At 41.9% G+C, this 25,002-nt stretch overlaps 1 protein-coding gene across 1 annotated transcript; it reads right to left on the reverse strand.

Moving 5' to 3' along the window:
* Positions 1–1,412: 1,412 nt before the first annotated feature.
* Positions 1,413–18,690, reverse strand: ADGRG4 (adhesion G protein-coupled receptor G4). Its single transcript, XM_085060867.1, is given in 18 exon segments — positions 1,413–2,627; positions 3,296–3,452; positions 4,904–4,974; positions 4,976–5,003; positions 5,595–5,884; positions 6,960–7,056; positions 8,239–8,507; positions 9,104–9,225; positions 10,564–10,673; positions 11,523–11,568; positions 13,264–13,358; positions 13,361–13,390; positions 14,180–14,351; positions 14,448–14,613; positions 15,683–15,893; positions 16,885–17,003; positions 17,493–17,625; positions 18,513–18,690. Coding segments are annotated over 18 exon segments (2,424 nt in total). The 3' UTR covers positions 1,413–2,497.
* Between the last annotated feature and the right edge of the window lie 6,312 nt (positions 18,691–25,002).

A 25,002-nucleotide genomic window follows, 5' to 3' on the forward strand; every position in this document is an offset into this window, starting at 1 on the left:
CACTAAAAATAAGCAATCTAGGAGTAAACTGAGAGTAACTTGGAAATCAAAGGAGCTTTTAGACTAAGTCATGGAATCATTGAGTGGTTTGGGTTGAAAGGGACCTTAAGATCATCTTGTTCCAGCTCCCTGCCATGGGTAGAAGTCAACTGATAGACTTCAAACGCGGAGGAGGAGGATGCCCTTGTATTGGTCACGCACCACTCACGCTCCAGCTAGAGCTGCAGAAGCTGCTCGCATAATTTAAAATTATTAGGATGTGAAACACAAGCACATAGAAAATTTTATTAGATTTGTCTTTGTGCATGTCCTCTCCCTGTGAAAGCCATCAAAGCACAATTCTGTCACAGAATGTCAGCGCAGATATGTTGGAGAAGAGCAAATGTAACAGTGCTGGTGCAGAAGATATTATTTCAGCCCAAGGAAAATTACACATCTTCATTCCAGCTGACAGCCTAAACAATGCCATGCTTGAAACATAAAAGATACACTGTTTAGCTGGAAAAGCTATTAGGCATGTGATGGAGAGCGGAAGTGAGCTAACCGCCTTCTCATAACAAATAGAGCTTTGCATTTTACATAAGCAACCTGACAGATTTTGTTTTAAAAAAATTTACTTCCAGATTTTGCTTTAAATAAAACCAAACAAACAACTGAGTAGGAAGAATAGAAACGTCCACTCTGTGCTGGTCTTCTTCCCACTGGTACACTTCCAAAGTGGGAAGCATGCTAATGGATCTGCCCAAGAAGTGTCATTTCCAGACATTTCTCAGCAGCAAAGCAGCACTTTTCTTGTGGTTTGTCCAGCTTTTATATGAATCTTTGTTGCACCTAATCCTTTATGAGGGCATTTAGCAAAAACTTTAGAAAATCAAAGAACATTTCAGCTTTTATTATGAATGTGATAAAACAATTACACGATGCAGGAGACAAGGCCAGTCTTTGGTTGCTCTTATGTTTTGCCCTCTTCTTTTGTATTTTTATTTTAAATTAGAGTCATAGTAAACGCATTTGGGAGGACTTGCCCTAAGGCAAAATCAACTTATACCAATTCTGGGCAGATATTTGTCTCAACCTGCTGAGTGTTTTTTAAGACCTGCAGTGATGGCAATTTCATGTGCTCTCTAGAGCTCTTTTTCTTTAAAACCAGAAATTGTTACCTAACATCTATTTGAAATGTAAGCCTATGATTTTCTGTCCTCTGAAGCGGATGCAGAAAGAATTACTGTACAAAGAAGAAAGTGAGGGTCAAAGCAGGATGACAGAGACACATCAGACTGTCCACCCACCAGGTCTTATTGATATAGCAGAGACGAACTGGTTTAAAGGGGCTTGGGGGAGGATTAAAACTCCAGTTCACCCAAAGAACTCCACAGCCTCCCTCCTTATTCTCTCAGGATACCCCTATGGTGTGAAGCAGCCAGGTTAGGGATGCAGGGGGGGTTAGGCACAACTTTAGCACTGCAGCACAGTGTGTCCCGCTTCAGATTGGAAAGCGGGGAAAACTTGTATTCAGCAGCAGATTGTGGAACAAAGAGTTTACTAAAGAAAATTAAAAATACAATAGTTCATGTCAAACTCACTTGCTGAAAGAAAGCCCCTCCTCAGCAGGAGAGGAAAGTTGAGTCTCTTTTGTGATGTCATGAAATGGAGTTTACATTCTGCTGTATTCACAGCAAAGCAACACTAAAGGGAAAACTTCCTTATGTCCAGCTCCAATGATAGTAGGGTTTTATCTGCTATTGGTCTGTTTGGGTTTAGTTTTGAGGTTTTTTTCAGGAGAGATAATCTGAAACCTGTATCATCCATATGGATACGCACCGAAGGTGGGAATTTCAGTTTTTATTGTTTCCACATTCCATTTGATAGTACTGGGCAACATTTCCAAACATTTAGATGTGCATCTACACCTCTTTAGGGATCTAAGTTCAAGTCAGCAGCCACAGTATGTCTGAAAATAAAAACATCCAACTGAGAGGGAGCATCTTGGAAAGCTGAGTCCAGTTTCTTCATGTGTAAGTTGGTCGAAGTCCATTTCAGAAAAGTAAGGAAAGATACTGATCAATGATCCTAGACATCTAAGCCTGAGACAGTCAGAGAACAGTCTCAAAAATCTCACTTGTAACTCAGTATTATGGGTATTAGATTCTGAAATAAATATCCGATGAAAAAGGAAACAGAGAGATATCAGGACAGTGGAAATGGGAAAAAAGAAGGAGGATGAACTATGAACAGGGCTCACCATGAGGAATGGCGTCACCATGAGTCCCTGTTTAACATGAGGACTAATCGTGGAAACACAGAGGGACCAAATCCTTTTGTGGTCAGTGCTACTGCTTCACTGAAGCCTAAAGTTGAGTCGTGGGATATTTTAGCTCCATAATTGTGTCCAGAGTGATAACTGTACATTAGAAGTAATTCTTTAGAACTATGTTTGTTTCTACATGCCTCAAAAGAGAACCATCAATTACATAATCAGAGGAAAACAAATTCAGTATCAGTGTAAAAAACCCGCTTTCTGTGGATAGTGCAACCCTGTACCCGTGGGTAGAATTCTTCATGAACAAGGATGCTTGGTTTCACCATCTTCTGGAGATACAGCACTGGAGTTGTAATGGACTTCAGCTGTGGGAAAGAATTGGTAAATTTTTTCCATTATAGTAACTTGGTTTAATGTATTTAGGAAGAACCCACCTATGCAGTTTTAATGTCTTTGGGGAAATAACAGAAATCATGGTTTTTCCAAAAACTACCAGGAATGTTTGGTTGGTGCTATTCCTTTTTCAGAATATGGCTTTGCAACAATTTCTCCGCCTTGGAAGGCAAAACCTTCTGATGGGCTTCTTCGGAATTAAAAAGGCTCACGGCATGTCCTGTTTAGCTTTCCGTAATCCCCGCGATCTTTGCTCTTTTGGGAATGCAATTCCAGTTAGAGAGCACCACAGTCTATCTCAAGACTCTGGTGCTCCCTAACTGGGAATGGGTCCCGTGTGAGTGGCAGTCAGCTGGCAGAGGGTAGAATATTCCTTGGGTGCCTAAGGTGGCTGCTGAGCAGGGAGTTCCTGTCCTTTTTGAAAAGAGCCATCCCAGGATTTTAAGAGCTTTCCTACTTTCCCTAGTCCAGCAAAAGCCATCTGTAATGTTGCCATTAACCCCAAACTGAAGCCTGGCACAGACAAAGCAGTGGAAGATTTTCTATTTTTTTCCATTGGTTAGGATTTGACTGTCACCATATGGAATTTATTGTAGTATATATCTATTATAGTCTATGCAGTGCACAGGGTTTTTCTTAGCAATCTTAAAATCTGCATCTGGAGAAGTCCCGTGAAGGAAATCTGCATTGAAAGTTGAACTTGTTCCATTAGAATGTAGACTCCGCAAAGCCTGGGATGGTGATCTGTGGTTCAAATGCTTTGGTGTAGATCCAGTAGTTGCACCTGACCCACTCCAGTCTGAAATCAGAGAATGGAAGGTGCAGAAATAGAATTCTGTACAGGTGTCGCATGTCAAACTACCAGACACCCAGGAAGGGAATGGTCTGTGCTTGCTTCCCATGCCAACCTTGTGCCATCCTTATTCCTGCCCGGAATCTGGGGGTCTGTGCCACACAGTGCACAAATCCGGATGTTAATTTTCACATTAGCTCCATCACACTTGTGCAGGTGGGGCTGGATACCAGCAATTCAGCTTTCTATTTCCCCTTGTGGACCCAATCTAGTAATACCACTTTGATAAGGTCACAAAGGCAAGAGTCACACAGCGGGTAGAAATTGCAGCCTCATCCTTATTATGCCACACTACACTGAGTAGGCTCCTGCTCAAGAGAGAACACTATGTGTGCTACCGAGAGTGTTTGAACTGAAGTTCCCCACTGCAAATGGAACGCTGCCTCTTCCGCAGCAGCACGGGGTGCACAGGATGCTGTGCACAGGACACAGGTGTTAATACAGGATTTTTAGTCTGAAACCAGTTGGTTTCCTGAAAACCAACCGGTTGAGCTTCTCCTTTGTTATACCCATTCATAACATCAACTCATTTTGACAGACGCACAGAGTTATTCAATTTTTCCACATTTCTGTAAAAAATCAACATCACTGGAGTAGCCCAGAACAAGCCACAGCAAATGCTACTTCTTGCTGAGCTGGCAGATAGAAGAATCTTAGAATAATTTAGATTGGAAGGGACCTTTGGAGGTCTTCACTCCAACCTCCTTCCCAGAGTCGGATCAGGTTGGTCTGGCATCTGTGAAGCTGAATTTGGACTCTATAAGGAAAGGGACTCGCCTCCAGTCTCTCTGGGCCACTTGCCTAACTAGGCACATTGTGGAAAAAATTTTAAATGTTTCCTTATAAATAACATGAATTTCCATCACTGTGGCTTGTGTCCATTGCCTCTTGTCTTCTTGCTGTGCATCTCTCAAAATCAGAGTCTGTCTCCTTTCTATAAGCACCTCTCAGATAGCCAAAGACAGCAAGACATCTCCCTTCTCCTTCCCAGGCTGAGCAAATCCAACTCCTGGACATAAAAAAATAGCAAATAGTATGCCCAATATTCTGTGTAAATTTCAGAATTTCAGCTTTATGAAGACTGGAAAGCCACCAAAAACATGGCTTACATAAGGGAACACTGAATGACATGTGAGAACAGTCAAGAGAGAACAGAAGAGACCAAGCTGAAATAGTTTTTGGAAATCTGCAGTTTTTACTGCATGCTGTCACTCCATTATCATTTCATATAAGCAGTTAATGCAAGAGAATAAAGACCTATTAAAGAACAATTATCTAATGCAATGCAGAAGGAGAGAAGCCTTGAGAGGAGCCTTATTTCTTAATGCAGAACAAATGTGACACCAGTAGCAGAGGAAGATTTATGAGTCAACTAAACAAATCCCTTCAGTGCCTACCAGAATAATTACTCAGAGGAAATTTTCTCCAGCAGAAGTGCACTTGGCACTGCTTCACTACTTCATCCTTCTAGGCAGTGAAACACAAAGATAAAGAACCCTAAAGAAGAAAAGAGAGATTAATGGGTTTTCATGTGTATTCTCCAGCCTGCTGCCTGTTTTCTAATCTTTTGTCACGCCACAGATACCAGTGTGTTCTGTGTGGGCAAAGTGTCCCTGGGCGAGCATCAACATCTTTAAGGTCCCTTCCAACCCAAGCCAGACTATGATTTTATAATCATGTTGGCCCAGAGTTGCACTGATTTTTTTCTGCATATGAAAGGGTGGTAAGGAAGAGTTTTCTGTAGATTTGGTTTAAGAATAATCTGCAAGTTTCTGTGGATTCTATCCACCGTTTTTATGCCCAGATGAAAAGGATCATGCCAGCTGCTGACAAGGTACATTTATTGTTACCTGTGTTTCCAGGACATGACTTCATATCTTTAATAGTCTATCTACCACAGCAATACTATCTAAACAACACTGCCATCCCACTGCAACAGAGCTTTCCATTTAAAATAGCTAAATCCTGTAATACAAAAGCTGTCTCAGTTCTCCTTCCCCATGCTTGAATTACATGATATTACAGATTTATTTCTATTTCACATACCTAATCTGTTCTGTTTATAGCACTACTCGATTCAGAAATTACCTTGCAAGGTGTTAAAAATGCTGAAGAGATACAAGAAAAATATCCTCACTGCTCCCCAGGCAAAAAAGGAAAAGCCCCAAGTTAAGCCCAAAAGAAACATCAGGCTGAAGGCACTTTTGAGGTCTTGGAGAACACCCCGTTTCCAGAATCTGGGTCTCTTTCGTGTCCTTGTTTTCATAGAGTGGATTTGAAGGAGAAGAGTGATGAACATGGCTGTATTCATCAAAAATATTAAGAAGCAATAGGCTACAACAGAGATGTAGAACACGGTGTTGTCTTGGATCCAGCAACTGCAAGAAAGGGAGGTGTGTATTCAAGGAGGAGTTTTGTGAGAGGGAAACTCAGGAAGCCTGGTTCCCGAAATAAGTATTCTATATGGTTTTCCGACACCCACTTAGGGGCATTCCCTAGAACCCATTATTTTTCCTCTGTGAGAACCTTCCTACAATCCCTGCACTCGCCTTTTCTTATGGATGTTATGGAAGTTTGATAACTTTAAGACATTGATATTTCTGCCAAATACCGATAAACCTGACGATTGTTTCACCTTAATAACGTATAAAGACACACTGCTTTAGGAAAACCAAGTTAAATACAACCTAATTAGGAGTCTCAATGATAGCATACCACTGGTTAGCTTTTCCTTAGACATAAATTAGTGAATTTTACTGTCTGTAAAAATGGGGAACAATTTTCCTTTCGAGGTATCGTGCGTGTTCAGTGCCTCTCTGAGGGGAGAGAATTCAAATGTTCCAGCTAACCTTCACCAACAAGTGATCAGATTGTGCTGAACAAGAAGTGAGTGAAAAAATGAAAGCATTCTTTGCTATAAAAGGATGATTTTAAAAAAGGATGAAATGCATTGATTTCCCCACTGGAAAAGAGAGGAGGTTGAGATGATTTAAATAAGGCTCCTTGAAATGATGATGAGACAGTGATGTGAATTGACATTAAAAAAAAAAAAAAAACCCCAAACCAAAAAACCCACCAAAAAAACCCCAGAAGCAAAAGTGCAAAATACTGGAGAAATTACTGTGCCTTTATATTTTACCAGAAACCCAGAACATGCAAAAGCATATACAAATATCCCATTAGGCTGGGCTAATGCAAAGAAAGAAATTTCACACAAAATAAAAATGGAGTTCACTGGCTGAAGCCCTCCGTGTCCTCAAGCCCAGTTCATTGACGTGAAAATTACTCCACATAGTAGCCATGCATTCAAAATACTCCTATGAACCTGATCCACTAAAAGGAGAGGGTAGAGATGGGGGAGAAGAGACAAAAGTGAGTTATTTCTGGTTATTTCTTGTATCTTTCAGATACTCTGGTGACCATCAAAAAGCTTAAAGCATTAATTATACTTACAAATTGCTGTAAGGATGGCTCTCAGAGAATGACCTGTTGCCATAGAAGTCTTGATTTATAATGAGATTTATAAGAGTAATTACAATAGCTGGTATTCCTAATGTGGAAAGAAAAAGAAAAAGAAATAGTTTGATTCAAAAGAAAAATGTGAGAAAATGGAAAGATGTCAGATCATCTCTGATAAGTAATTACAGCAGACATGTGCATCTTTGGATCAAACTCTAGCATCAAAGCTCCTTCTGAAAAAAGTGTAATTAAGTGTGCAGCATAGCAGGTTTAATCTCCTTATTTACAAAAATTACAAATGAGTAGGCATAAAAATATCTGTGTTTGCAAAATGTTTGTGAGTTTTCAAACATCTCCAGAAGGGATACAATCTGGTAAAATGAAACCAACTGATTATAACAAAAGTTGAGTGTCAAAAGATAAGCAGACCAGAACATTTTGTTTTAAGAGCTTAGAGAGACAGACATTTCCCAGGCAGTGCTTTGTCAGTTTTCTCTTCCATACCTTTCCCTGTATTTTTTTCAGTTCTGGCTTTTCTGTAGAGATCCACTGCTGCCAACACTTACTGTCAAGGATGGCTTCCCCTGAGAACAATTGTGTGAGACATCAGATCTGAGGACAGGGATGATAATATGCTACACACTATTTAAGAGCAAAAAAAACCCCTTTAAAGCAGCATCTTATGGTGAACCAAATAATACAGCCCAAATTATGCTCTAGGCCAGTGCCTCTGATAACACCTTTCCTAACAGGTGAACTAGAATTTGGGTTCTTTTTTGGTATGTTTCTCCCAAACGAGTCTCTGATACTTGTCAAAGGAAGTCCTTGGGAGAGCAATCAATGAAAGCCAGATCCACTCCGTGCATGGGAAGCACGACTAGAACAGCAGAAATGGACACAAGGCCTGAAGAAAGAGTTAAAATTACCTCTGAGCATCCCCACACAGGGGTGAAGGCTGTGGGCAGCATTGCTGCCCCAGTCGCACACACTGATGTGAGGTACGGTGATAAATCATCCTGTAAAGAGATGAGTGCCTCCCACCCACTTTCAGTTGTACATGGCTGTGCAGGAACCAACGAGCACTCTTGGCTAAATGTCTTCCAGTACAGAAGAAATTTAAGCTGAACAGCCGGGAGGAAGAGATCCATCCTTATAGCACGTGGTGTGCAATGCACTTTTGCTAGCTCAGTGTCTTCACTTACTTCTGCAAATATGCCCCAGTCTCAGAGAAGCTGATGAGCACAGAAGTGGAGAAAAAAATCTCTCTACTTACCCCAGCCAGCAGTGCAGCATTTTAGGATGTATTTTGAGACATAAACATTGAAAACTTTGACAAGAGCCAAATAAAAGTGAATAGTTTCCAGGCACATCCACGTGAATGCTGCAAGAAGGAAATAGTGGAGGAGCAGGGCCATGGTGATGCAGAGGCCTGGCTGGTTGAACGAAGTCAGCCAGGAATTGGTGAGGAAGACCATGGTCAGCATCAGCAGCGCAGCACAAAGGTTGAGCAGGATTTTTGAGGGGTTGTGTCTATGCACCTTCCTAAAAAGAAGGGAGAAGTACACAAGGCTATCGCTGTATCATCCAATGTACAGCCTATACACAGGAATATTCCAGATTCTTGACACGGTATCTTACTCCAGGGGTAAATTTATCAAAAGACAGAATTTTTTTACTCTTTACAGACCCATTAGTGTGAGGGTGGTGAGCCTGTGGCACAGGTTGCCCAGAGAAGCTGTGGTTGCCTCATCCCTGGAAGTGTTCGAGCCCAGGCTGGATGGGGCTTGGAGCAACCTGGGATAGTGGAAAGTGTGCCTGCCGTGGCAGGGTATTAGAACTGGAGGATTTTAGATGCCTTTCAATCCAAGCCATTCTATGATTTTAAGAAATTTAGGAACATAAAAACTGCTGTGCAGTTCAGACAGGTGCCTGTATTGAAGTCCGAGTATTCAAATCTCCCGAATTTCACAACAAACTAAACCAATCAAGCATCAAACTAAAGTGATATTTAGACTGTCAGCTCTCAGTCTTCCCTGTTATGCATCACAGCATCAAATATTAGTAAACATTCTGAAAATCGTGCAAATTCATTATTGCCAAAATATTAAAATCAACGTAAGAAAAGGGATCAATCTTACCCAAGGTTTAGATACGTCACTAGCGTTATTCCCAAAAAAAGGGAAGATGCACCACATCCTGCATAGCTTATCAGAGTTGAAATATGATCATGTGTAACATCTATTTTGGTCCGGGCCAAGTCCTCTGTTACAAGATAAACAATCACAGTTGTTTGCCAAGACAGATTTAGAATATTCCTTTCCACATTTTCACATTGTGAAATTCCTGTTCTGCTCACTGCTCTCTTGGTGGGTTTCCATTAATATTTTTACGTGTTTCTTATTGTGTAGTCCTACAGAATACCCAAATTAGTAAATGGTAAATTAACCAGCAGTATTTAAAGCATCCAGCAGTTTGCTGTGAAGGTAGAAAAGCTGTTCTTCAGAAACCACAAATTCAATGTGGATTCCGGGATCTTACCAATACTATTCCACCGGGAGGTCACTTTGTAGAAGAAACAACCTTTTTTCATGCTTGGGAACTGCACAAACGTGCTAAATGTCTTGGAGCGTGGGAGATCCTCCCTGTTCAGAAAGCATCACTGTAAAATCAGATGGGAGGCTGGGCCCTGCTCCTCCCCAGCTACTGCCGGGAGGAATATTGAGAGAGCTCCTCTTCTATTTTATGAAACTTTGAACCTCAGACTAGTAACCTACCACCCCTTATGTACCATGGATGATGCTGTTTAATACCTGTAGCTGTGCTGATTACTGAAGCAGCAGTGAGAGGTGTGATCTGAAAATCAGACTGAATTCTCCTTGCTTGAATGGAAACTTGAGCACGTGTCTGAAATTTGAACCATCTCAATTCCTTCCTGTAAAGCCAGAGTTTTACTCCCAGGAGGCTTTTGCCTCTGGAACAATGTCAGGCTGATCTCTAGGAGAAGCATGCAAAGGTGGGGCTTCACCCCATCCTGTGGACTGTGTCCTACTGGGAATAGACAATTTAATCTACTTAGTTTGCTTAGAACCCTTCTCTTTGCCTTTGATGCAGCCCATTCTCCAGCAGTCATCCCAGCTTTTAACATTTTACTTTTAGAGGCAGTTTTCTCTGTATTACAGAGAAGTAAGACGTAATAGATAATGACATCTCCCATATTTATACTAAACTTCACTTTCTGATGGAGCATAGATAAAACTTTCCGAAAGATGTAATGTCATTAGTTGCCACTGGCAGGTAATAAATCTAACACAGTACTTCCTACACAGCAAATAACACATTAAATAACACATTAAGGTTATTCAAGTTACACTGCGAAGAAGTACAAATTACATCTGTACAACAAAATTGCCTTGAAGCAAGTGACATCTCAAGGACTTTATACCATTAAATTATTGTAAGTGAGGTTTTTCTCGTTATTGCTGATTTTGGCAAAAATGCAGATATCTGACAGCTTGTGTAGATATGAACCTGCCATGTCTTCTCCAAAACTAGCGATGACTTTGTTTAGTGCCACGAGACTTTCTGGGAGATGATTCACGCAGCACAGTAAAATTCCAAAATGGGTAAGATGGTTACAAAAACAGATTGTATAATTCATATCTGTATATTCCATTTCACACCCCGATGTATTCCAACCACCCAGTCCATCTGTGTAATTGAGAAGAAGGGTTTTTAAGCAGAGTTAGTCATGCTCCATCATTTATAGCTCTGCAGCACGCTGGTTGTGTGAAGATGAGCTCAAGTTAGTACAGATTGCAGGGTCATTTAACAGCACTCAAGTGAGATTTCACACCAAAACACATCTTCTGTAGTTGCCTGACAACCTCAAAATTTGGATGAAAGCTTTCATTGGAATGAAGAAATATTTAAAGTCTTTTACCTATCTTCGCACATAGAAAGAAAGAAGATAAAGAACCTAGTGCTGGGCTAGATTGTGCTGCAGGATGTAGAAACAGAAGAAAAGAAATATATACAGGGCAGAGGATTTGTTTAGGCAGAGCATAGCACTGAAATAGCCAGATCTTCCCTGGTAAGACTGAACGTTATGACCCTTTTTATGTGGTGTGCATAAAATATTCAGAAGTTAAGCTTCTGATTAAAAAAAAAAAAAATTCAAATCCTAATTATTGCAGAGGAAACCTCTCCCACATGCTCTGAGTTAACCCAATTGACAGTTATCTCTCTCTGTCTGGTGACTGCCTGAGTAATTTTAAAGATGTGACCCCAGCAAAGCCCCTCCTGTACTCCCTGAAGGCACTGTAAGAATTCATCCAACATTTCATTGCATTTCTGCTTTTCTCTTAGGTGAAGTCTTCTTATTTGTGTAGATGCAGCACTGCACAATGCCGCACACGTATCCCCGGGGATAACACCGAGCACTGAGGTAATGACGTCAACACAAGGCAACGGCACAAACTCAGATTTCAAGGTGCAACGTCAAGGAGCCAAAGCCTCTGTGATGCTGGGGACACAGCCAGCTCTGTAAATAACACTTACTGTTCTTCCCAACGTCCCAAAAGATGTAGTGCCCTGCTGAATTGCCCTGGAAGCAGAGGAAAGGAGGCAGTGACATTCATTCAGGACATCTGCATTACATCTACACTTGCAGACGGTGCGTGTGGCCTCCAAGGGGGGGTTATAAGCAAGGCACTTGGATTTGATTTCCCCTGCACTGCTTGCCAGCAAAGCCCAATTGTGTCTGGGACTATTTGTGTGGTGGTGCTGCAGGGGGTGTGTGGGTGAGCGGAGATGCCACGAGGTCACGGGCAGCTGGACACCTGGGCTTGGGGAGCCAATCAGGATATTGGCCATTTCACCCATGTCACTAAACCAGCAGAGTCCCACTTTTTGCCTTCCCCTTTACCAAGGGAAATCCTGGGAGTCAGTGATTTTCCCAGTTTCATCTGTATCTTTCAATACCTTGTAGTCTTTTAAGACAGCACCAAATCTGACAAATCGTTCACCTTAGACCAATTAATGTGTCTAATCTCATGAGGTTCATGTGGTGCCTGAGATGTCACACCAAATTACTGGTGAAATGCAAAAGTTATGACTAAGACCTGGAATAACAACCTGAGATTTTGTACAACAACAACAACAACAACAATAACAAAAAAAAGGCCCCCCAGGAAACCTTTATTTCAGAATTTCAGCAATTCCCCTCTGTAAAATCAGGCAGGAAAGACAAGAGCTGAACAGATGTAAAGGGATATTCAATGCAATGTTTTCTCTCAGGGACATTCTAGTTTATTACCGATAATGCTGCAGTAAAGTTTTCCAAGGCACAGATTCATTTACTGTTTTTATTATTATATCATTAATAAAGTTTAATAATGCACAGAGTTTACAGGAAAACAGCCTAACAGATAAGCTGTTAAGCTGTGTGATTTGTATACTGTCAAATATAATTAGGCAGATAGTGAAATATGTAGGTTTGGATGATAACTCATTAAATATTTAATGAAGATAATTTTAAAAGGTCAAGGAAAAAATGTGAAAGGTGCAAGATGGCCTGGTGCAGTAAAAATGACAGAAGAGAGGGGATATATAGCTGAAATTTCTGGGTGTATATTTGCTACAACTGGATGGAAAGAGCATTTTGCTATAAAAGCAGCAATTACAAGTTCTCATTAACCTGAGCTTTAATTAAGCTCATCTTATTGAATAATTTTATTCTGCTCTGGGTTTATAATATACTCAGGTGGAGGCTGGGCATTAAACACTGGCAGTACAAAAATGCTAAGGAGGAATTCAATCAACAAGTTTGACCCATGCCCATTTAAAAATAAGATAGACTTTAATTTTTTAAAACACCGTTTTGAAACACAACAAAGCCATTGGATTTTGAAAACATCTTTGCAAGGTTTTAAGCTTTTTGAAGTTCATCTCTTTTGTTGACTTAACCTGTTTTCCAAATTCAGATTGAGGATAAATCATTTCAGTCCAATCCAAAACCCATTTTTATTTTTAGCAAATAAATTATTCCTTGAAAAAAAATTGTCTAGATCAGAACAAGGAAACAGTGATAACGTCCCTTGCCGCTAAGCACAGATTCAGAGCGGAGACACAAGGTTTAGTGACCTTCAGGAATTATTAAACACTGAGATCTGTGTGGTCAGTTAGCAATCGGGTCAACATATCACAGAGAAGTCAGGCATTGAAGCTTAAGCTTATTCGTCATGTTCCCAGTTTATTGAAAGCATAAGCTCTGTCTCACCCCATCCCTGATCAAGTGAACACATCCTATCCTGTTCTGGTCTATGTGATGCATAGTGACAGTTACGGGCTCGTTAAGGCTCTGAATTGATGAATTTTCAACCCTGACACTCACAATGTGTTTGACCTCTCCATCGTCAAACCGTCATTGTGCATGGGAAAAACAAACACATGCACACAAAAAAAATCTTAGCTCTTTCCCGTTCTCTTTTTTTGTTAAACCGTATTCCTTGGAAATGGTGATCAGGTAAATGCCTGAGGTAATTTGGCTACTTGCTACATCATCAAAAAATGTAGTTAGCTGCAACTCAGTGCCAGTCTCCGCATCACGTGAAGCAGAACTGAGTTTTGGATGCACTGGCTGGATTGAGAAAGCTGTGTAATCATTTCAGTACATTTAAACTGTTGTACCTCATTAAGCTCATTAGACAGTAGACAGAACTGTGAATGCTCCCTGTGTGTGAAAAGCATTGTTGAGCACACTGTATGGGCCATCGCTTCAAAGAAATGTCTCCCTTTTAAATTGTATCCACTCCTCCTTACAAAAATATAAGTAGTAGAATAGTCATAAATCCTGCACATCATGCATTATTTTAATGAAGATATATATCTTGAAATTATTTTCATGATGTTTGGCATATGCTATGCATCATCCTTACCATCAGAGGAAGGTTAAAGTATGTCCTTTTCCTGCAGAACAGAAGGACTAGATTAACATCAGCTACAGAAGATCTTTTTTAAAAGTCCAAGGTCTAGAGGCACCTCTCAGAGCATCCTTGGTACAGAGAAGGTTTTGCTGCATTTTGCCTGCACGTCCCTCCATCAGTCTGATGCCAAACATGGCCAGAACGGATGCTGCGGTTGGGATTTTTTTTGTAGGCACTGAGAACAGCTGAGCCCATTCCTGCTACGTTAGGGTTTGTTGGGAGTCATAGTTACCACAAAAAGGGAAGTAGTGCCAAAAATCTTGAACTGGATCTTTGAATGCCTGTCTGGGTCAGAGTGCTCAGTCCCTACGAAACTCTTCAGGGATTTTGGCAAAAACACAGAGGCAAAAGCCTTTTTGAAAGGGTTTTCTTGCACACCGATCAGCGGTAGAGAGATTACACGCTCAGAGATGCGATCCTTAGGTCAGATTCAAAATGAGACAAGGGAGCAGGAGGATTGTCTGGTTTAGTCAGACATGAGATGATACTTTGCTCTCACCTCGAGATCCATACCTCTGTTGTAGGAGGTAATGCCAAAGGCTAGTCCCCCAAACATGCTGGGGTCTGGATGCAGCACCAACAGGGCCAAGGATGTGCTTACGACTGACATATTTCTGTCTGTGTAGGTGACATTATTGCCCATCTCCTCAGTGATCTGTAAGATACTTCAACAAGAGCAACAGAGAGAAAAAAAATACAAGTCTTGAAATGTTCTCCTGGTTTCATAACACACAAACGATGGGATTTGGGAGACTAAAACCCTTTGCTCTGATTTATGATCACGAGGAGCAAGTACTAGAGCAGAGCGGGTAGTAGAATTTTGGGGTAGGTGGCACTTTGTCTGCACAGGCTCAGGTGAGGTGGCATGATTCAGTGGGCTCTGGCAGGTGGAAGATACCCTCCTGCAGGGACCACACAAGGAGGTCTGAGAACACCTGAGTCAAAGTCCACACCCAGTCAAAAACTGCACTTCATCTGGAAGGCAGTAACTTGTAAAATTTGCTAATGTGATGATTTTAAATCATCTAATTGTACCAGGAGACAAAATTTTGGAGCCAGAACAATGTAGTTTGCTAGGGACCTCTGTAAGCCTATCCTGCAGCTCCTCACCACCTCAGGAAGGGTATGCTCTGAAGGCAGAGCTGCAGCTCAGGGGCTTGTCCAGCAAAGCTCTGAATGGATAAACTCTGTGTCCTTATATTTGCCCTTGTCAAGGCTAGCTGCACTGCTATGGGCAGTGTTCTGCTCAGATATTCAAAACTAGTTTCAAAACTTGTAGTCAAGTTCCCCTTTAACACCTGAAAGAAGGGAGGTGTTTTTAAAGCTATCTAAGAATCTTGATTTTAGCATGTCTGAGAATCACATCATGGATGCAGGATCCTAAATATAGATTTTGAAATGTAATTTTGAATAGCTGTGTTTAAAACGTCTATATCAGCACAGGCAGAGGGTGGAAGAGAGTTGTGTCCCCAGGCTGACCTGCCCATAGCCCTCACTGCAGAGCCACAAAGATCCCTGTGAGAGGAGATGGCAGCTGGGCAGTCCCTGGCCTGCCTGCAGGCTGGGATACCCACAGGGAACAATACTGTAATGGGGACTTCTGCACGACTGGTTCTGCTAAAGGCACCTTTAGAAGCAATTTCTGCTGGTAAGAACCTCAAACATATTTAAGATTGAAGTACAGAAATTGCTAGCTGTTCTGTGGAACTGCCGCTTCTGGGCAAGGTATCCTACTTACCTATTATTTTTCTAATGTCCTCATCTTCTATTTCTTGCAGCAGAATATAGTGTAGTATAGACAATACAGTCTCTGCCAGTGTCACACTCACATGTGTGAGCTCTACAGTATCAGGAATTTTACTTGCAACAATTTCTAGCTGTTCCGCATGCAGTGTCGCATCAGGCAACGGGTATAAAATACGCCGTACGACATCTCGCGCATTATAGCTATCCGTCTGGCCGTACAGCTATGTGTCTCTGTTAAATCCAGGAGTTAATCTGCTTCTCCACCCTTTCTATATGTCCTCAATGCCCCTGATGTATTACAAAATTATGTCCTAGGAGTAAGTCAATAAGCCCTCAAGATGTCAATGAAAGTGTCAAAAACTTCTAAGCAAAATCTGCATATCTCAGACTGTATTTTAAAGTAAGAAAATGAAGCAATTTTAATAGGAACTGTGACACCTGCTTTTGGATTCATAAGTACTATCTGCAAACAATTAGTTTTAACTCTGGTCATATTTACAAGAACTTGTGAGTTCCAAATTACACAATACTTGCCCCTGTTCCTAATGGTGCTTACCCAGTACAGCAGCAAAAGCAAATTCTGAATTGTATTTTGTATTTCCTGTTTATCATCTCATCATCTTCTATAATTTTTTTTAAAGAAGCGGACTTTACAGCCTGGGAGTCAGACAGATTGTGTGCATATCTATTCCCATATCTATTATTTGATGCGCTGCTAAAGAAGAGGGCACGAGCTGATATTTTGTTTGCTCCCCATTCAAACTATTTGCAGTGTTCGGCATAGCTTAAAAAAGATACGAAGGGGCGGTAGAGATCGTCGCGTAGCTTACGTGAATTATGGCACCGACTTACCGATGCCGGACGCTGATTTGCGCCTCTCTCTGTGAGATACCGTGAACTGCTTTGATGTGGTAACAAAGAGAGTATAGACAGGCAAAACCTGCCATATTATTCACTTGTTCTTTACTTAGCTACAAATCTAAGAGTAGGATTTAGGTATAGATTATTTGATAGAGGATTTGGAAGCATCTGCAAAATTCATCAGTAATAAAAAACCTTTAAGGTGACCAGTTGTGCAGGATGCACATAAAACAACCTTATCGCTTGTTCAGATGTGCAACATGAGCAATATCTTACAACAACAGTTTTGACTGTGATTCACTGTGTCACTGAAGTATTTGGTGCCTTACCTTCTGTTATATTGATATCTTAGAGGTCTAGAAAACTATTGGGAAGTTTTTCCAGTCATTTGCATTTTTTCATGTTTTGTTTCTTCCCAAAAGCTTGGCCAAGTTCATTACAAATGTCACTGAAAAATGAACACAGTGCACATTGTTACAAGAAAAAAATATGTAATAGTCATGTTCCTCATGCTTCACACTCAGGTAGCTGAGAATGTAGTTCATCAACACAACTTTAAATCGACTTGCAAGCCAGATCTGACTTAGTACTCACCCAGCAGAGTGGGGACAGAGGCCAAACACCAGAGCCATGTGAAATGCACCTTGAGGTATCAGAGGGCAGGAGCCACGAAGGGAAGGTAGAAAACAGGGCAAGGTTTCCCCTTCCTGCTCAAGCAGGGAGTCAGATCCCTGCAGTGCCAGCTGGTTCTCCCTGCAGGGGATGGGAATGATGCCACACCCTTTTCCTGCAGCCTGTTCAGGACCTGCCTTGTATTTCTTTGCAGCATGGTACTGCTGTGTGCCGTGGCAGACTGCCATCTGATTTGTCATCACAAAACCTGCTGCTTAGTCCTATTTTCCACGGAAGAACCAAAACAAGATGCCTCATCACTCACCAGCTCCTCTGAGCAGACTATAGAGGGTTTTTCCTGCAGCTGATCTCTGACTTGGAGGCTGGGCTTGTTAGAGGCCAGGAATAATTCCCCTTGTACTGTGTGTGGGAAGAGCTTTCTTGACAACCCATTAGTGCTGAGCGGGAAACAAATACGAACTCTTCAAGATGATTGAATAGACAAAAAGAAGATCCCCTGATACCCAGGGACCCAGCTGTTCTGTGGAGCTGGTTTCTCGATGGAAATGAGTTTTAATTGGCAGACTGGACAGGAGCATTTTACTGGTTCAGTGTCTGTAAGAAAACATTTCGTTTAAGTATTCCATCTCTTCTGCATTTTTTCCTCTTTTGTTTTACAAGGTCAGTTCTCAGGTAGGGTGTTAGTTTGCAGCATCACAAACCACATTCAGTGACAGCTTGCCCTCCAGGCTTCTTTATCTGAAAGTGCTTTGTCATTGCCCCTCACTGACTCATCAAAGTCTTTCCTCCAGGCTTGTTGTTTTATCATCAGCAAACTGATGTTTTGTAAGTTTTTGCAACAAAACACGGTTTTGAATAAGGTCTGTTAGCTGTTATCTCTGGCTTACTCCTGTATTTTAAGGAAAAACAGAGATTGTAACCAAACTGTCAAAGCAGTTAATTGCCATCTGAGGATTGGTCCAAGATGCATGGGCATTAAGAACATGCTGGCAGGGGATTTGGTAGGGGTGTTTGGTTTCAGTCTGCCTGGGGCACTGGCTACCAGCAGGAGCTCCTGGATTTGTAGCTGCATCACGTTTACCTTGCCTTCATTGCAAAAGTGCTTGGACCTGCCTTGGGGATCAGAATTCAAGTTTTAACTGCCTCCATTTGTCTGGAACCCAAGTTTTTGATATTGCTGTAACTGTATGGTGTTGAGGTCACCGTGGTTACTGGTAGGGATGTCTTCTAGCCTAACCTCCCCACAAAATAGAAATTTGATTAAACACTTCCAGACAGAATTACAAAGTATGTGATTTCCAATGAGGTTTTGGTGAGGTTTTACCTATTGACTTTACAGCCACATGTTCAGGTTACGCATACAGGGAAACTGGTCCCTCTTTGTAAGTGTCATTCAACAACTGTCTGATCTTGAGACTCAAGATTTGTTTTTCCAGTGATGTGGCCTTCACAGTTGTCTCACAGCAATAGTTATGAATAGAATACATAAACAAGGCTCCCATATTAGTAGCATTTCACAAATATAAGTGGCTACAAGATTAAAGAATAATCTAGGTAATTATACTGAATTGGATACTTTTTGTCTATATTTTGCTCAGCGTTCTTGAGGTTCTTGAGCATCGCCTCAATAACTTTGGCAGGAAGTTGCTGTCAGGGTTTACTTTTCATTATCATGTGCTATTTCTGTGGAGGCTTCTTTCCTTCAGCATCATCAGCCTCTGGGTCATCTTGCACTAGGAGTCTTGCTGAGGAGTTTCAGCCTGTGCCTGTGTAATGTTGTCCATTGTGTCTGTGTAATGTTGTCCGTGTCCATTGTGTTCTGTGTGATAGGATTTTGTTCCGTCTCGATGCCTTCTCAGCACTGGTCTGGGCCGTGTCAGCAGCTGGGGTCTGTGCTTGCATTTTTTCCCCCATGGGGCTTATTTTGATGTCTTGGCACTGTTACTCGGTGAGACCAGATAGATGCTGTCATCCATCATCTTGTCATTTTTGGTAGTACCTTCTTTTCATGAAGGGTATTGTGAGCTGCTAGACTGTGCTGAGAGAAATGCCAAACAGTTGTCCTATCTTTCTATTTTCAATTTAACATGCAAAAATCAAAGAGTTGCCCCAAGGATACTGTCAGTGGGAGGTGGTGATGGGATAACCTGTTGAAGGCATCATCCACACCCTGCCAACTGTGGATAGGTGTAGTGTTTGGTATCAGCTGGCCTGCAGTTGCATTTCAAAAAGTGTGTTCTTTGGGCACTAAAATTTCTGGATTTTTGGTTGATTTTCCTGGGAAATGCCTTGTAGCCATCTGAACTTTGCTTTCCAAAGCACAGAATCATTTTAATTAGCCATGCTAGGGTCTTTTGTGATGGAATCACATCTTGGTGGAATTGCCTCGTCACCCCAACCTCTCCAGGCCTCAGCGATTAGGACATATTTTTCCTTCCAGAAGTAGTAGCGTATTCTTGGTCTTTGGCCAGATTTTGGTTCTGCAGGGACCTGTGCCTGGTATGTCCTGGGTGTCCAGGTTCAGCTGCCTAGGGTGGCACGAAGGTGGTGCTGAAGACGCCAATCATCAAGCCCTGGGTAGATTTTGGCTGCAGGAGCTGCTAGCAGCAGGCTCTTCAGAGCAAGAGCTTCCCAGGATTGCAAGACTGTCATTGTGGCAGTCCCCAAAGCAGCATCCAATCTTACTAGTTGCAGAGCTCTATAAAAGAAAAGAAGTGTGACATTTCTTATGGTTTTGGGCCTTGCGGGTCTAAGGTGGCTTGTATTAAACCAGAGAGGTGGATTTGTAGTCCTGCTGAGAGAGTTCATCATCACCTTATGAAGCAAGGAAAAGCTGTGTGGTTAGTGTAAGGAAGGATGAGTGAGAGGTATTGGGGGCAGTGGCCGATCAAGCCCCCTGCATCCCAGAGTCCCATCGAAACCTAACCCTAAGAACATCTGCCATGTAGTCTTGTGCTTGTAGTGGGAATTTTTGCCAGAGCAGCTGTGTGTAAGCCCAAGGTGAGCCTATGTTCCATAAGGGCCTAGGTAGGATCTGGGCTGGTGATAGCTGTGGTATAGTCGCCCATGATCCCCCAGAACCCAGATTTGAGAGCAGAATTTGCAACTTTTGTAATTTAAGGAGGTGTAGCACTATTATCCAAAGCCAGAAGTTTTTAAAAGTTCAAAGTGTGTCTGTACGGCATTGAAATGGATACATAATTGATCAGGAGAGTTTTTTTAATTACTTTGTTGCATTTTAGAGACATGGGGAATTTCTTTGAAGGCACGGAATTTCATTTTTTGGTGTATTGTTTGTACGAATACCTGGAGGTTTTCTACAGCTACAGAGTGGCATCTTGCATCTGGATTTTGTTCCACGGTGAGCCAGAGGGAGAAGCAGCACTTCTCAAATTCTTCTGGAGCAGTGCTAATTGCAGTCTTTTAAATATGCATGAAAAAGGCAACATGTGAAATGGGAAGAGCAATTAGGAAAAGAGGAAAAAGAAATGTTGAGCTAGGGAGGTGTTGCCATTTTTCTGCTGTTCCTTTATGACAGTGATCTTGTAGGCAGTAAGAAAAGTATTAGGATTTGAATAATGGAGTGTATGAAATGGACCTAAAGTGTAGGAAAGGGAAAGAAAATGCTATTGTAAAATCTTCCTTGGGGCAGCATGCAGATGAGCCAGAAAGAGAAAGAGTAATGCGTGTCCCGGATAAGTTTGTCCCTGCAAGGCCAAAGCAGAGAGAAGATTTTAAAGTGCAAACATAAATGTTGTGTATATAAATAAACCAATGAAAGGGCTTAAGTTATAAGGCAGGATGATATATAAAAAGAATGTAAAAAAAGAATAAAAAGATCTATTAGCTGTTCAATACAAACTGTAATCAGATATTAGATATTAATGTAAAGAGAGCTTTAATATGAGTAGATGTGTATGCTTAGAGTGTAGAAGTCTGATGTGATATTGAAGCATGAAAATGTATAAGCTGAACCTTGTGGTTCAGCTTATACATATGTGGCTTGTGTCTTAGGAGAGGTTCCATAAGTGTCAATGGATTTGTAAGTATTTTCTCTATCATAAGTGCAAATAGATATCATGTAAATAGATGAGTGTAAGTATATAGAAGTTTAGGGGGTGGGAATAAGAAAACAGTTTTCAGAAAAGGTTTTGTTGTATTGCTTCATAAATCCTAGAAGATTTGTGTTTCTTGGACGGTCCAAATGGTAGAATGTTTTTCATAGAGTGCACACACCGATGCAGCCAGAATCCAAAAGTGTGCAGATTGCCACGGGCATAAAGAAAATCCAAAAGCCACAATTTTCATGTTGAGGAAAAGCACTGGAATCTGCTGACATGTAGAATTTTGAAAAAGCAACCTCCTTGTGTGGAAATTTCACATTCTAGATACAGAAAAAAGCACCAGGCTGGCAAACACAGCAGGGTGTGGTGACAGTGGGTCAGTTTGGAGGTATGGCCGTGGGTGATCTGGTGCTGGGGCAGTTATACAGCAGGGTGTGGTGACAGTGGGTCAGTTTGGAGGTACGGTTGTGGGTGACCCGGCGCCAGGTCAGTTAGCTGGAGCGCTTTGATTATTGTGGGTGCATTGGCTGCCACCGGTTACCTGGGGAGTTGCGCTGCTGCTGGGGAGTTCCACCGCTGCTGTCATTGCCATGCACGGTGGTGGCTGGCCACGGGCCTTGGCCTTGTCCTGGCTCAGAGGTCTTTCCTGGCTTTCTCTGCTGCCTCCCTAAACTGATGCCTCCCTCTCCACCCTGCCCTGCTGTGGCCAGCTGCAGTGTGCAGAGGGTGTCGTGGCTGTGCTCTGTTGGGTTCCCTGTGTGGAAGCAGAGAAGCTGTGGTGGTGGTGGTGGTGGCAGCATCAGTCCTTGCAGGAGATGCTGCATTCATTGGGGTCAAGTGCCTATCTTGACAGTGGTGATGATTGTTGAGAGCTCTTATGCTGTCAGGTACTCCCCAAAGTGTGTCCTCGAGGTAGAAAGGAGGAGATGTGGCCACGGTCATTGCTGTGGGGGAAGAAGAGATTTGATGTGGTTATTGTCCTTGCATCCTTTAATATCATTGGTGCAATATTTCTATAGATGTAGTGTCCTATAGCAGCAGTTGTAGCTGTTGTTGTGGGTAGTGAATAATTGAAATTAATGTAAAGAGATGATTTTTATGATTGCTATCAGTGTAGCTTTGTGTTCTTAATCCCACAAAGCAGGTTTGTAGAAGGTTCAAACAGTCCTTTTTTTTCCCCCAGAAAACTTGACTGAGTGGAGTGAGGTAACACAGAGGTGATATAGTGTATATCAAGGCTTGTTGTGAAGTGTTGTCAGATGGTTTTTATGATGTGCAGAGGCATTTGCCATGGTGTGCAGGACAGGAGGGTGGAAAAGTTTCTTACCTGTGTATAAGAGGCCCTATTTGCAGCCAGGTTTGAAATGTGGCATTCTACCTCAAAAGTGTGCATGGTGCAGGAATCCTCTCAGAAGAAAAGTGTGAAGAAGCAGAGCTCTGTGTGCACTTGGATTCCTCCAAACTGTCTGTCCTACATGAAGGTGGCAATGTGTCATTCCTGTGTAAAAGAGCCATTGTTCCTAGCCAGGTGCCCATGGGGAAATGTGGGATTTTTGTATTGTGAAATTGTGCAAATGTTAGGATTTATGCCGGACAGAAGCAGCTAGGAGGTAGGCCTGAGGCTGGCCTTGGACTCCTGGATCCCTTGTGCCAACTGTGTCCAAGGATGTCCTACCTGTTGAAAAGACGCAGTGGTTTGAGCCAGGTTTGATCAGCAGGAAGAGGGAGGGAGATCACAGTCATGGGCCATCGTGGAAACCTTTTCAAGTAAGACATGTTAGAGTCCTAATTGAAAGAGTAAATACCTTGTGTGGCTTATGTGGCAAATAAGATTAGATGAATGACAAGTTGCCAGTGAATTGTAAAGAAGTCATCAGTGAAGGTGCTGACATCTAAATGTAAGTTTTCTCCCTAGGTTTTGAGAAGGATCCCTGTCAGGCTGCAGTGTCTTGGGCTAACCTAATAGCAGAGCTGTGGTGATCAGAGAGGTGTTATTTTCATAAAGGGAAGTAAAGTATGGCCCAGATGTTTTGGTCACAGTGATGGGAGTTCATCTATGCCAAATACTTTTATCAGAAGCATGGCCTGGGCCGTTCACATGTTCAGACTGAACGATTATACAATCAGCACCTGCAAATGATCCCTTTGGGCATTTTCTTTGCTTCTATGTGATGTGGCTGAGTGGAAGAGTGATTGGAACAGAGGCTGAGAAGCAGCCACCCTGTGAGTTGTGTGTCATTTGCTATTGTGTTTGAAGTAAACTTTCTGAAGCATCTTTTGGTGTGTCATATAGGGAACAGGGGAGGATGGTTTTTGCAGTTTCTTCAGCAACATGAGCTATGATATTTGTTTAAAATGGAATTGAAAGAGTTAGCAAAAGTTGTTTGTTTCTGTTAGGCCATTTGAAAGCTAAAGTTCTGTACCTGGATAGTTGATGAGGTGGTGTTCTGTAAGGCTTTTACAATGGAGCTTTAGGAATCAGACTCAATCCTGAAGTGCATTTCTGTAGGCTATGCATGTGGTATGCAGTTCACAGACAGATAATATGTATGTGGAGGTATAAGGCCAAGCACCTTATATCCTGTTCTGTATTAGGTAAAATATGTGGAGAAATGTGTAGCAGTTTTGAGGTCAGCCTAGCCAAATTTTTAATGCAAGAAGTGTTAGGAACATCATCGAAAGGCAGAAGTTTTGTAGAGTTGCAAGTGATGGTGCTCTTTATTGAAGCTGATAGAGAGTTGATGTGGCAGTATTTGTATGTATTGAGGCAGATTTTGAAAGCCTGGTAAGTGTTGTGGAAGGGCAAGTATTTCCTGAAGTTTTTGTACAGTTTGTAGCCATAGCTGGAGGTTTGTATGGTGGACGGGCATGTTGTGGGTGGATTGTGTGCTGTGATGAGGCAGATGGGGAAGTAGCAGTTGAGCAGTGGTTGTTGATGAGTGAGAATTGCAGGTAGGTCCTTGAAGGTGCATGAAAAAGAGTAGTGGTGAGATGGGAAGAGCAAGTAGGTAAAGAGTAAAGAAGATTGAAGTGTGATTTGTTTGTGTTTATGAGGATGTTTAGTGTGTTGTGTTTGTGTTGGTGTTTGTGTTTTGAGAAGTGTTTGGTGGATGTGAGAGGCATTAGTGTGGTGTGAGGCATTGGTGTTTGTAGTTGTTGATTGTAAAATGCGTGTCTGAATGTTTTCATAAAAAATACAACAACTCTCCAACAATGTTTTCATGGTACACAGTCAAGGCATTACTTTATTATCTGGCCAGGATGGTTGTTCTGGGCAGCATGTACCACAGAAATCATCTCATCTACACGTAGCCCGGGTGTGCACAGACAATCATTCCAGGATACATAGCTTTTACTCCATTTCTCAGATACTGCATACAGTAAAAGTACATAGGAAACCATTGGGTCAGTGTTCATTACTCCAAAGTTGAGCAAACTCCCCATATTCAGTCTCTCATTGGACTCCAATCTCCTTGCCTCTGATGCTAATGACATTCTTCAGTTGTTCTTAGCAGTCTTTTTTCTGGGCCAGGATGTCTTCAGCTCTGCTGCAGGTGCTCTGGCCTACCTGCTTGTGATATCCATCATGTCTTGTTGAGAACCACGAGTTCCTGGTGGATGTTCTGTTCATAGTGCTTATCTTTCTGGTTATCTTTGGGGGTCACTCCCAATCTCTTGCTATGCTGACTTCACCAGACCTCATGTGGCACAACACTGCCCTGCAAGAAACCTAAAATTCCTTTTCCCAGG

The sequence above is a fragment of the Lichenostomus cassidix genome, chromosome 4A, assembly GCF_008360975.1.
Source record: "Lichenostomus cassidix isolate B80296 chromosome 4A, HeHo_3.0, whole genome shotgun sequence".
NCBI lineage: Eukaryota > Metazoa > Chordata > Aves > Passeriformes > Meliphagidae > Lichenostomus > Lichenostomus cassidix.